The 14,228-nt window shown below is 40.7% G+C and overlaps 1 protein-coding gene across 1 annotated transcript in view; it reads left to right on the top strand.

Annotated features, from left to right (window-relative positions):
* The window catches only part of jupb (junction plakoglobin b), an 80,495-nt gene that overhangs the window by 39,414 nt on the left and 26,853 nt on the right, over window positions 1–14,228 (top strand). The window contains exons 6-10 of the mRNA XM_034894920.1: window positions 1,236–1,437; window positions 3,888–4,032; window positions 4,118–4,221; window positions 8,518–8,637; window positions 12,494–12,712. Coding sequence (XP_034750811.1) covers window positions 1,236–1,437; window positions 3,888–4,032; window positions 4,118–4,221; window positions 8,518–8,637; window positions 12,494–12,712 — 790 coding nt within the window. The remainder of the gene's footprint in view (window positions 1–1,235; window positions 1,438–3,887; window positions 4,033–4,117; window positions 4,222–8,517; window positions 8,638–12,493; window positions 12,713–14,228) is intronic.

Genomic DNA, 14,228 nt, shown 5'->3' with positions numbered 1-14,228 from the left:
GATCGCCTCCCCCAGTTCAACCAGCTTGGACTTCGCGTTCACACTTAAAAACGATTGCTTCCAAAGTTGCCGCTCTTTTCGTCTGATCCGGATCACTCCAACATGGCTGACTCGTCATATAAGTTATGTTTTCCCCCCTGGTGGTGCTTCAGTGAAAATACACCATTCTACATCCTTACATACAAACTACATACAAATTAATAATTTAGATAGTTGCTTTCTTTGCCACCTCTTCTTGTTTATAACACATGGTGGGGAGGGAGAAGCCTGTGCGCTCCCTTTGTAAAACGGCACGCCAGTGAATTTCGAATACCTGTTTTTCCTCCAAATCCCACATGAAAGGCAGCGGTGGTTGCCAAATACACATTACTTTGGAAAAGGCTTTTTTGTGTACCGATCAGGTCCAGCAAGAACAATATCATGTCCACTGTACACAGATAAGGAATGTGTCCTTTGCTGTGTGGAAGAGGCTCAGAATCCTGGATAGTTGCCGCCACCCTCTGTGGGAGACCCAGAACCTCCTTGCGACAGCATGTCCCTGCAGAGCGGGAGTTGCTAGTGCTGGGCACACAGTAGCTGATAAATCTCCAAAGCCAATGTGAAGCTATCAGAATCAGCATGTGACCCTGTTCTCTTACCCACCGGTTATTTCCAAGGCCCACCTGCTGATGGTACCTTCTTCTCCCATGCAGTCTCGGATCCACCGTGGTGGTGTGGACAGCTGAGGGTTATGGGAATGTTATTAGTTTTGCAAAAATCAACACTACCTACAGTTTTAGAGGATCAGCAAAGTTCATACAATGCATTCTGAGGGGAACAAGAATGTCTCAGAGGTCATGGTTGTCCATTTTAAAGTTGCTGGGATACAGTATTTCAGGCTGGACACTACAAAGTGGTGGACTAACTTTCTACCTATAAGTTAGAAGTTCAAAAGGTTGCTGATCCATACTAATGTCCCATTGCTTCACCAGGTGCTGGCATTTCAGGTTTTTAAAGAACACTCACTAAACACACACACACACACAGGCATGGCGCATGCACACACACACACACACACACACTCTCTTCAACTGCTTAATGATTTTTCACCCGATGTCTTACAACCTTGTGAATAATGAGATATTGGTGGCTGGTAGAGGCCAGTAAAGGTCATAGATTGCCTAATGCCCCTTGAAATTAGTTATTTTTATGAAGTCTTCATATCCTGTTCTCTCTCTCTCTTCCTCCTCCTGCAGTTCACCGGTGGAATCAGTCTTATTTTATTCCATCACCACCCTCCACAACCTGCTGCTGCACCAAGAGGGGGCCAAGATGGCGGTGCGCCTTGCTGATGGCCTGCAGAGGATGGTTCCCTTACTGAAAAAGAGCAACCCCAAGTTCCTGGCCATTACCACCGACTGTCTGCAGCTCCTGTCATATGGCAATCAGGAGAGCAAGGTGAGGAGAGGACCTTAACGTGGACCCATTATATAGCATTTTCAGGTTAGAACATGTTTACATGCTTTAATGTTAAAAAAAAACTTTATTTTTCTCATACTGCCCCTGACTGCTGCATCAATATTCACCCTCTGTATGAGACTCTCTGTAGATAGATAGATAGATAGATATAGAAAGATATTTATTGATCCCAATAAAATGGGAAATAACAGTGTTGCAGCAGCAAAATCAGTCACAAATTTAAATGAAATACTAGAATACAATAAAAATACATACAATACACATGAAATACATGTACATGCATACAATATACATGAATTAATAGGAATAAAATACAAGAACAAAAATATGAACATACTCTGTACAAGTTGAGAATTACTGCTTAAAAAATTAAATAGTATGATAAAATGTTAATAGACCAATTGTGCAGGTTGTGTCCACATTGATGTGAGGTTGTGTGCAGGTTGTGTCCACATTGTGTGGACAATTATCCACAGTCCACGGGAGCGCTGTCTCTGTAAGTCCCCCAGTCTGCTCTGATTGGCCAGTGCACATCCATGAGTCTCTGAGATCTCCTCTGTGTAGATTTACTACAGAGCCAGAGAACGCCAGCGAGTATATAGCAGGACTTTCCACCGTGAACAATCACCAATAAAAGCTTCTAGACCAAATACTACACAACCGGACATGTTCTAGCAGTAATGTGACCCGAATTGGCCCCTAAGATCACAGTTATTTGGCGTTAGCCACTGTTGTTGGCAGTAGACACTAATGGAATACAGCATCACTTACTGCTGTCAACAATCGCAGATAAAGGCTTCTAAATCATATGCTACATAAAAGAAAATGTTTCAGGAGTAATGTGACCCGACATTGGGTAGAATTTAGCAACACTGGCAGCCAAGATGACATTTTACTGCCGTTAGCATGAAGCTTAATGCCGCATGGTTAACACTGCAGAGGCTTAACACAAGAACAGCCATGATGGCCATTTTGACCGATTCAAAATTTATACAGAATGTGTAATAACTTTCTAAATAAAAAAACTACAATCCTGCTGGTACCTGACTTTTCCCCAAAAAAGTCATTTAAAATTGTTTATGTACGCATCATACAAAAGGCAAAGAAATCTTTCAAAGAAAAATCACTTTTACCTATTTTGGCCCTGCTCGGATTTGCGCGGTATTGTTTTTTAAATCTTGGGCACGGTCAAATAATGTATACGTTATACTTTAATAATCCCATATTACACTCTGTTGTTATTACACACAGGCCTGAACTACACACATGCTCAGCATCTGTACATGCACCAAATGAAGAGAAATCAGAGTGAGTATGGGGGGTTGCCCATGGAAATGGTTATCATGATCAATTGTACAGTTTGGAACGGTGCCTTGCTCAAGGCACCTTGGCACTGCCAAGGAGGTAAACTGGCACCTTCTCACCCCCATACTTTCGTCCATATGTGGATTTGAACCAGCAACCCTCCAGTTTCCAGCCCAACTCCCTACAGTAGGAGCTCCTGCCACCCATAAACTAGTTCCCATACTGGGAGTCGAACCCGGGACAATGGGTGAAAACCAGGGATCTTGACCGCTGGACCATATGGGATTGTCATGAAGATGCGTATTGGTTGTTCAAATAACAAACTTGTTGAATTAATTTCCAGACCTATGTAAAAGTTTATGGTCTATGTAATTATATGAATGATTGAAACACGAAGGCTACTCAAGTGTATAATTAAACTTGTTAAATTTTACATTTTGTCCTAACACAATACATGCATAAATATCACAATGAGGTATTGGGTATTGAGAGTTTGGAATTTGGCGGTCAAAATAACCACTCACGGCAATTCTAGTAATTATGGAATCCCGAATTTGACAAATGAATCAAATTTGACCCCTTTCAAAAATGTCTATATCTGAAATTTGAGTTTATTTTTAACCAAATTACCCAAAACTTTGGATTGGATTCCATACAACGCTCTTTGCAAATACAAATGATCAATTTCATTCCTGACTAAACTCATCTGTACGTTCCTCTGATCTTAACTATGAGTCAAAATAACTCATAATATCCGCTTTTGTAACTGAAATATTAGGTATAATCCGATATAAATGAGGGTTATTAACCATGGATTCCAAAACACTTTGTAAAACTTGTGGTAATAAGGTGTTGTTAGTGAAAACTAAAAAAATGCAACTCAAAAAAAGTCTGAAAAAGGGATGAAAATGTCAGGATTTTATCTGTTTTTTAACCCAGGAGGACAACACAATTCTCTGAAAATATGTTTACCTCGTTATTTGACCATAGTTTAACATGGAAATCCAACATTATGACAATTATAGATATGACAGAAAACATGGAAAAGCATAATAGTTCTATTTTTGTAAGGAAATCCTCGATGTGTCTACTTATTTCATGACGTCTACTTCTTCCTGTTTCAGCTGATCATCCTGGCCAATGGAGGCCCAGAGGGTCTGGTGTTCATCACAAGGAACTACAACTACGAGAAGCTCCTGTGGACCACCAGTCGCGTTCTTAAAGTGCTCTCTGTCTGTCCCAGCAACAAGCCAGCGATAGTAGAAGCTGGTAAGTCTGCATCTCTGATCATGGATGTTGAACATTCAGAGTAGAGTGTATATGTCTGTCGACATCTGTTTCCATCTTTGTCCAGGTGGTATGCAGGCTTTGGGCCAACATCTTACAGGTTCTAGTCAGCGTCTGATCCAAAACTGTCTATGGACTCTACGCAATCTATCAGATGCTGCAACCAAACAGGTACGTAACACTTCATACATGACAAATCCCATGGCTTTAGATTAAATGCAGCTAATTGTGGACATGCAATCAGATGCACTGCTCAAAGATTCTCAACAAATGTAAAATCGACACATCCTTCACCCGTCTTTAGGACCCGCCCTTCAGGACCCACTCATTCCTAACATCATCCTACACTCAGGAGATTCTCATCATCAGACAGACACCACTACTCTTGTGGGCCTCTGCAACTCCGGGTCCCCAATAAACCTCCTAAGTGTGTTATTGTCACTCTATGACAGCAACTCTTTCAGGGCCCAATCCTTATGATTTGACCCCCTTCACATCTGGATCTTGACCATTTCTCACACACAGGGCCCCAGACTTGTAACCTTCAGTTTCCAGAAGACAGGTCCCTCTCATGAGATCTTTTAAAGAAGATATACAAGTAAGAAAATACATTTGGAGACATGCAGAAGGAATATTCAACCTATCACGTATTGATGCACCTTCTGTTAATACTAAAATACTACTAGCTAGCGGGATCGACGTTTTTCCCCAGTATTTTTCTGGTTTAACCCGGAACTCTTTTAGTCAACGCTCAGTTGGGATGGACTGGACCGAAGTTGAACACAGCAATTACTGACTCGCAGTGATTGGTGGACACTTCATAGTTTTTATTACATTTTCCACTAAGGTTCAGGTTACATTTGTATTTTCGTAATCATGTCAATTTTCTAGTTTTTTTTGAGGCATTTGACCAAATGCCAGGCTTGCGTCCATGAAGATAAATTCAGTGCTCAAAGTGGGACAATACTCACCAGTATGCAGCACTTGCACCTCTACTGTTTACTATACTTCTATATTTTACTATACTAACTGTACTTGCACTTTTTCTTGCATACCACTACCTGTCACATGTAGCCGGTTCTCTACAACTGACAGAGAAAGCTGTCATTGGTTTGGTATTTTGTAATATATTTTGTCCTTTTGATTGTGTTATTTTTTTTGTCTTGTATACGTTTTAGTCCTCGGTTGCTCCCTTGTCTTGTCTAGTTGTGTTTTTTTTTGTCTCTTGTAAGTGTCTCTATGTTGTGTTTCCTGTTTTATTTTGATAGTCTGGTTTTCTGTGCTTTCTGGACTAGATTTACTTCCTGTGTTTTCCCGCTCTTGTGATTACCTGATGTCTTCCACCTGTCTTCCAGCCCTTGTGTCACCTGCCTCGTGTTACCTCATTACCCTCTGGATGTAGTCTTGGTGTTCCCCTTGTCAGATAATTTTAGTGTTTTCAGTTCGGATTGTAGTGTTACTGCGTACTGTTTTGTTAGTGTTCCTGTCTTTTCTGTTTTTACACAAACTTTATATTTGATTCCTGTTTTTTCCTGCTTGTTTCCTGGGCTCTTTTTGTTTTTGTGCATTTCTGGATTCATCATCTTCAGTTTCCTACACTGCACTTTGGGTCCGCCATTCACCTACCTTCCTTAACAAAAGCATCATTGTCAGAAAGATTGGGTTAGGGTTAGGGTTAGGGTTAGGTTATATCAATATTTATATTAAGGTCACACTTCAATATCATTTAAATTATGGTAACTTACTTTTGCTATATTATTTATATAAATATTCAATTTAATTTTAACGTCACTTACACTGCAAAATGTTTTTGGCACTATGACCACCTCACTTTACTTCACAATACCTTTAACATAATGCCACTGTACATTCATTCAATAATTTTTGCACATGGTCTGTTGATTACTTGTTTGTTGTTTTGCTTTTTACTGTAGGAAACTGCTGCTGTAATAAAGGAATTTCCCCTCTGCGGGAACTATTATCTAATCTAATCCAAAAGAACATGTTGGCGAGAGCCAGACACACGCCCACCCAGAAACATCAAGTGTGATCCATGAGCTTCAGAGTAACATTGACGTTGATATGGGCGAACAGCTGGTGTTAGTGAGGAGTCTGCAGCTACCAACCTTAACGTTACCTTAGTCAGTGGCATAGACGTCATAAATAACGTGAGTAATGAAACACATGGACGGTCTGACGGCTGATCAAGGGACCACATGATGTAGTTTTGCTCCCCGAACAGCTGGCTCTTTTTAAAGATAACAAAGCAGCATCCTGTCACTTGCAATCATCATACTTTCCTCTCATTTTAGTCTAATTTCTGCTTTTCTAACTCAAACATTAGGTATAATTTCCTATAAATGAGGTTTATTGACCATAAATTCCAAAAATAACTATAAAACGGAAGTTAATAAGTTAGTATTACGTAGTGCTGAAAACATTAAAAAAAGTTACAAGCATTGAAAAAAAACATCAAGTGTTGAAAAAAGGGACAAAAAATTAGAAAAAGGTAACACAAAAGTGTTGATTTTCAATTTTGACACAAGGGTTAAAAGGCAACCGCGACTACATTGTGCGTCTGATCTATTTCTGAAACCGTCAACACTGTAGAAATGCCAAATGTCATAATGATTTGCCAATGCTAGAAAGTACTGTCACCTCTATTTCCGCACTTCAAGCACTGGGTACATTGAAGTATTTTTGTCATGCACATGATTGAACAGGCTGCCCGGTGAATCATCTGGTAAAGCGCATGCACCGTGTAGTAAAGATGAGTCACAGTGACCCGGGAAGATTCTAGCCGGGCCTTTTGCTGCATAGTATCCCCTCTGTGTCCCCCCTGCCTAACCTGTCTCTCCAAGCATATAAAGACATGGTTGCTTCGCACCCTTGTAGTTTCTCCACCACATTTTTCACCTGCTTCTCTACTAGTCTTTAGTTCGAGCAGCTGGCTGGTTTGACAACTGGTCTGGGGCCGGTCTCGTTCCCTCTGCCTCATTCTGTCAACCTCATACTGTGGATTGGGCATTAACACATTATAAAAATTAAGGCCTTTCATCAAATGTGAGAGGGATGATAGAGAGAGAGTTCCAGGTTACTTGCAAAATATTGCATTCAGAACAGTGTTAGACACAAGTGGTTGTGTAGTCAGTAGTTGTGTCAATATAATTTTATTTTTGGTACTGGTGAATACTGAACAGCATATATTTGAGTTTACAGGCCTGCTAATAGCCTACTTCCAGTGTTCAGTCTTTTAAACCTATTTTTATGAAAAATTGAACATCCAAACAATTATTCTGTGCTGGTGCTTATCCTGCATACTTCTCTTACTGTAGCATCACCATTTCTTTAAGGTCCCATGACATGGTGCTTTTTGAATGCTTTTATATAGACATAGTGGTCCCCTAATACTGTATCTGAAGTCTCTTTTATATAGACCTTAGTGGTCCCCTAATACTGTATCTGAAGTCTCTTTATATAGACCTTAGTGGTCCCCTAATACTGTATCTGAAGTCTCTTTTATATAAACCTTAGTGGTCCCTAATACTGTATCTGAAGTCTCTTTTATATAGACCTTAGTGGTCCCCCAATACTGTATCTGAAGTCTCTTTTATATAGACCGTAGTGGTCCCCTAATACTGTATTTGAAGTCTCTTTATATAGACCGTAGTGGTCCCCCAATACTGAATCTGAAGTCTCTTTTATATAGACCGTAGTGGTCCCCTAATACTGTATTTGAAGTCTCATTATATAGACCTTAGTGGTCCCTAATACTGTATCTGAAGTCTCTTTTATATAGACCTTAGTGGTCCCTAATACTGTATCTGAAGTCTCTTTCCCAAAATTCAGCCTTGGTGCAGAATTTGAGCAACTAGAGCCAGACCCACAATGAGCTTTCCGTAGGATGTGGCATTGTAGAGTTTGTAGTTTTTGAGAAGGAGAGAAGGGGGGGGGGCAAGGTGGAGGCTAGGGGTGTGGCCTTGACCAACTGCCACTTTGCTTGTTTAAAAGCCATGATGTCTCTCTCTTCTGGGTGGGCTAAATTCTCTGGGCGGGCAAAGCAGGAAAAGGGGAGGGACCTTGCCCCTTATGAGGTCATAAGGTATTGAAGCTCATCAGAGTTTTAATTTTCTCAAAGGAAGAGCAGAATACTCAGGGCTCGGGTTCCACCTATCTCCAATTCTACCCACTGAGGGACCATAGGCAGACTGGGGGAACTCATATTATACTTATATACATATGTTGAAAAACTCATATAGTGAACTTTTCATGCCATGGGACCTTTAAAAATTAACGGTTCGGTCCTTCTGGACCGTTATCAAGAGTATATCTTGTAAACATAAAACAATTTTATTAAACATGCGTAACTAATTATGTATGCTTTGGAGCTTAAACCAAGCTGTAATTGACTTGTTTATTTGTTCTTTGTCTGTCTGTCTGTCTGTCTCCACTGGTCTCTCGCTGTAGGAGGGATTAGATGGTCTGCTGCAGATATTGGTCACCCAGCTGGGCTCAGATGACGTCAACATGTTGACGTGCGCCACCGGCATCCTGTCAAACCTCACCTGTAATAACTCACACAACAAGGTAACCATTATGAGATGGCTACATGGCTACATGTGTGTGGACATCTGGACATATCGGCTATGCTTTAATGTTGAACATGTGATTTTCAAACCAATGGTATTAATCTGCAGCCTCCACTCCACTGGAAAGGCTGAGAATGACATATGTAAGGTAATTTTAGTGAATACAACTCCGACGGGGATGCAGGACCATGATGTGAAGTGGCTTGCTACAAATAGATCAATAATTTGACACAAAATATTGATTTGAATACAAATTTATTGCATGGGTGGGTTTTTTGTTGCTGGATTTGAAGGTAGCCCAATTCAATATGTCAAACCCTGAAGTGCTGACATATTCCTGCCATACAGTAAGTGCTAGGTAACTGGGAATATAGTATGTATAACTGCATTTCTAAAAGATGCATAAAATGTTTGCATCATCTGATTATGGTTTCTGCCCTGTAATTGTTAAAGTCTGTTGACATTTCCAAAGACTTCATGTCTGTCTTCTTTAATTTTGTCATCCAGCTCTTTGTGTCATTAAACCTCTCATGCTCTCTGCCCTGTTTTCTGCTTCTCCTTTTCATTTCATTTCTACTTTTTACTTCTTCAGCCATTAACCCTGAATCAAATATATCATTCTCTCCAGAAATATTAAAGTAATGTTAAAACCTTCCATGGTGTTCTCAGACTTTTGCCACAACTGATGAATTAACCGGACCTCTCTCTGCAGATTGATGGATGTCCTCCAGAGTGATCAGAACTATGTCCATGGCAGTGGTCTGTTATACTTTGCAGCGATCTGTTATGCAGAGTTATTGCATGGCTTGGTTGAATTCTAATGTAAAATGAATCTAATCTGTCATAGACACAGTTCTGTTCACTCTGGAGGACAGCTATCAATCAAGCTAGCTAGCTCAAAAGACAACCATAACCTTGATAAAAGGTTTTTAATTTTAAGTTTTGACTCAGAAAAACAAAAATGTCCAGGTCGCGGGAAAGCAACACGAGGGTTAATGAACTGAAACAGGTTAACAAGCTTAAACAGGCAACAGGTGAGAAATGCTAATCGGCTGGGGATAGTAAACGATCATACTGATTGAGTGGAGAACCAATAGTGAGCATGGCTGAGGGAGAGCCCAGTGCCGGGGTGACAGATGCAAGCGAGTTATATATTGATAAAATCCAACCCCTCCCTTTGAGAGTGCAGGGATGCTGACTGATTGGTTTTGCTTAGAAGATATAAAGTTCTTAACTTAGAAATATTAATAAAAAATGTGTCCTTGGGATGTCATACATTACTTCAAAGTTCATTATAATCCCTTCCTTAAAGAGATCACCTACTTGAGTTATTCCTTTCTTTGCTCATATGTGTAAAATATGACAACGGAGACCCCAGACTGTTGAACAAATGACGTCGTACATCAAACACGAATGGGAGTTCCTCAGTTCCCAAACGCTTATTCAGTGTTGTTAAAGGAAAAGGTGATGTAACACCGAGGTAAACATGCCCCTGTCCCAGCTTTTTTGGAACATGTTGCAGGCATCAAATTCCAAATGAGTGAATATTTGCAAAAAAAATTATAAAATGTATCAGTTTGAAAATTGTATTCTGTTTGTATTTAGGTTTTAGACAATGTCCCAACTTCATTGGAATTGGGGTTTGTAACAGTGCTTTAGCAATATTCCCCTTAATAAATGAATTTTATACAGTGCCGCCCCTGATCGCAGCCTTTAAGGCCTTCAATGCCACCCCTGGATACAACACTAAGGACCAACTGATTGCCAATTACATCTTTTAGCTCAGACCTAAGCCATTCTATATTTTCTGTTTTCTGTAAAACGTAGGAGTTAAGGCACCATAAAACCATTTTCTCTCAATTTGAGGCAGAGGCTCCCATGCAGGCTCAGAGAAAACAATATTTCCCATCACACATCCTATAGCAGAGCGAGCCAGGGAGTTGGACAAACAAGTAAAATAAAAATCTATCCTAGGTTTATTGTGCACTGATGAAAAAAATATATAGTCTATCCCAGCTGAGTTTAAAATTCCCCAAATATCAACCAAGCCTAAAATCTCACACATCCTCTGTATTGTGAGAGAGGCTCTTGGGGCCATTGCATGCTGCAATCCCATTGTAGTCCAGAACTGGATCCATTATTGTTTTGGACATACCCTTTCTCCTCTTGATGGGATTCCCTATTCCATTAACCCTCCTGTTGTCTTCGGGTCAAATTTGACCCCTTTCTAAAAGTTTCTATATGAGAAATTTGTGTTTCTCACAAGTAAAAAAAAAATAATAATCAGTTCACTCTCATTGAATTTGGTTTTTTTGTCAATTCTATAGCATTTGGAGAAAATCCAATTGGTAAAAGAACTTTAAAAGTCTAAAGAAAAAAAGTCAGGAAATGTGACGAAAATGTGAAAAAGTGACAAATGTAAAAACAACAAAAAAACTGAAATTTCAAAAGGGCTCAGAAAAAGTTGACAAACGTTGAAAAAGTGACAAAATCATTTGGGGAAAGACACAAAAGGGTCGACAAAGACAACCCAAACCTCATTAATAGGTTTTCAGAGGACATAACTACATATTCAAATAGTAAAGCCATGTTCTGAGCACATAACAAATACAAAGTGGTGATGACTTAACACAACTAAATCCTAAGTCTTTGATTATTAGACATGTAAAAATTTTGGCTGGTTCAAAAATCGATAAAGCGATATTTTCGGTGGCAATACTGTATCGATACACGTGCAAGTATGGAGTATTTATATGTGTTGGTCTGTTTTGTCTGTTTGACAATCCCATTTTGCAGCAATATATGAACGAACAGAGAAATTTGTATTTTGTAGATTACACAGATGTTGAAAAAGTTTCCTTTTGGGGACGTCATTTGAAATTGGGAAAAATTAGAAGTTGGAAAGAAGGTTATAAATCACAATATATTGCAGAATATTGCAATCGCAATAATATTGTTTTGTGGCATATTCATGATAATGACAGTGTGGTGGGTACATTTCAGAAGTGCTAAAATACACCACACACCTTGGTAGTAAATCATTTTCACTTCCAAAAAGACCCTGCACTCTTTATGACTTGTATGAGTGTACCATGGTTACCAGAAGATAATGTTTATTACGACTGCTCATACAGATGGCATCCTTGACAGTTGAATTGATGCTAAAATATACCCATATACATATAATAACATAACATGGAAGACTGTGGTTGGTCTTCTTTGATTTTATACCACATATAAACCACACCAGTAACCGGACCGGCTGGTTTAGTCCTCGCCAACATTTGATTGACAGCTTTTTCCCCAGCATTAATCTGAACCACACTTAAAAGTTTAGGTGAATGCAGCCTTAGCTCTGTTTGACTCCAATGCAAACGCACTTTTTTAACTTTTAATCTAATACTATGTATGCATACTTATGCAAGTTACATATGTGTTATAATCACATTAATCAACATTCACAGACACACCTAGGATCCGAGGTTCTGTGTGCCATGCAGAGCTTTTAAAAGCTATAGTCTCCTTGTGTCTATTGTGTGAAGAAAAGCCAGTGCAGGTTGTGTGTGTTTGTGTGCTTATGCTGCAGTGTTTAGGTATTGAACGATTTTACTTTCTGTGTACACTTTTCGACTCTGCTCTCTGAAAATCTATTTAAAAAAACGATTCACCTCATTGAAATTTTGTTTTGTCATTGCTTTCAAGACGGGACACACAAAGACATTACATAAATGTATTGTTTTTTTAATCTCCCAATGCATTTCTGTGTTGTACTTAGTAGCCTTCATGTTCACGCGTCACTGCACACCTGCATTTCAGATGAGTCATTTTCTTCTTTTCTACCTGTCGTCCCTCAGACTATGGTGACTCAGTATGGCGGTGTGGAGGCGTTGATCCACGCCGTGCTTCGAGCTGGGGAAAAAGAGGACGTTGCTGAGCCGGCAGTCTGTGCCCTTCGTCACCTCACCTCTCGCCACCAGGACGCCGAGCTGGCCCAGAATGCTGTGCGGCTGCACTACGGTATCCCAGCTGTCGTCAAGTTGCTGGGGCAGCCGCACTACTGGCCTGTAGTAAAGGTGATGGGAGACAGTTGTTTGTGTTGGTATACCATTGTCATGCAATGGATACAGTGGTAGCATTTATGTCTATATACACACACACACACACACACACACACACACACACAGAGTATATAGGAAGAACAGTTAGAAAGCAGCCACAGACAAGCAAATTCACTCACTATGACACACAGTTCCCATCATGCTTCACTTCCAAAACACCTGCTGGTACACTGTCTTGAGAGAGATAGGCAGACAAACACGTAAAAAAAAAAAAAAAAGATAAACAGAGAGAGACCCACTCAGAGCTCCAGAGACAAAGCTGGTTGTTTTATTTCACAGAGAGGAAGAGATACTCAACGACACAGAGAAGAAAGGAAGAGAGAGAGAGAGGACTGACAGTAGCTGGGTATAATTAACAAAACACATTCAAGCTGCCCCTATAGGTTCATTAATGCACAAAACAAAAGTGGTGGAGAGAAGAGAAAAGACCAACATACTGGCAATATAGCATTTTCTAGAGCCTTGCTATAGTGCCTGGAGTGTGCCAACAGAATAATTATTATTAGTAATTATACACAGTTTGCAATCATACAAGTTAAACTGAAATCATTTTAATCATAATTGAATTGATGTTTGTGTTGCATTTTTCAGCTGTCCATTTCATACAAATGTAGCGCAAAAGACATGCTGAGAAATGATAGCTATCTACACTGGTCATGTAATAGTTGACATTCCATTTGTGTTCTAGGTGCGTAACTGCAACCCATAGCGTCTCTTAATGGTTCAAGTCCTTCCATCTTAGCACAAAATAAAAGGATTGGTCTGTAAACCCTGCCAAACAGAGTCAGAATTAGGGTTGGGTACCAAGACCCAGGTGCTAATACAACAACAGTGTCTTAACGACTGCCATCTACTGGACCAAACAGCAATGTGGATTTTGGAGCCTCATTTCAGTGCCACTTAAAGGAGAATGGGCTCACCACCTGTGGGAGGAACCGCTGGGGTCGGGTGCGTTGTCATATGGGTGGCGGCGAAGGTCAGGGGCCTCGACGGACCAGACCCGGGCGGCAGGCGCTGGCTCTGGGGACATGGAACGTCACCTCTCTGTGGGGGAAGGAGCCGGAACTTGTGCGGGGGGTGGAGCGCTACCAGTTAGATCTGGTGGGGCTTACCTCTACGCGCAGTCTCGGTTCTGGAACCATACTCCTGGATAGGGGTTGGACTCTGTCCTACTCCGGGGTGGCCCAGGGTGTGAGGCGCCGGGCGGGTGTGGGGATACTCACAAGTCCCCGGCTGAGCGCCGCTGCGTTGGAGTTTACCCCGGTGGACGAGAGGGTCGCCTCCCTACGCCTGCGGGTGATGGGGGGGAAAACTCTGACTGTTGTTTGTGCTTATGCACCAAACAAGAGTTCAGAGTTTTCGGCCTTCTTGGAGACCTTGAATGGAGTCCTGCATGGGGCTCCAGTAGGGGACTCCATAGTTCTGCTGGGGGACTTCAACGCACACGTGGGCAATGATGGAGATACTTGGA

The sequence above is a fragment of the Etheostoma cragini genome, chromosome 15 (genome assembly GCF_013103735.1).
Source record: "Etheostoma cragini isolate CJK2018 chromosome 15, CSU_Ecrag_1.0, whole genome shotgun sequence".
Classification (NCBI taxonomy): Eukaryota; Metazoa; Chordata; class Actinopteri; order Perciformes; family Percidae; genus Etheostoma; species Etheostoma cragini.
Note: the sequence above shows the minus strand (reverse complement) of the source record. Positions and strands in the feature narration are given on the sequence as shown.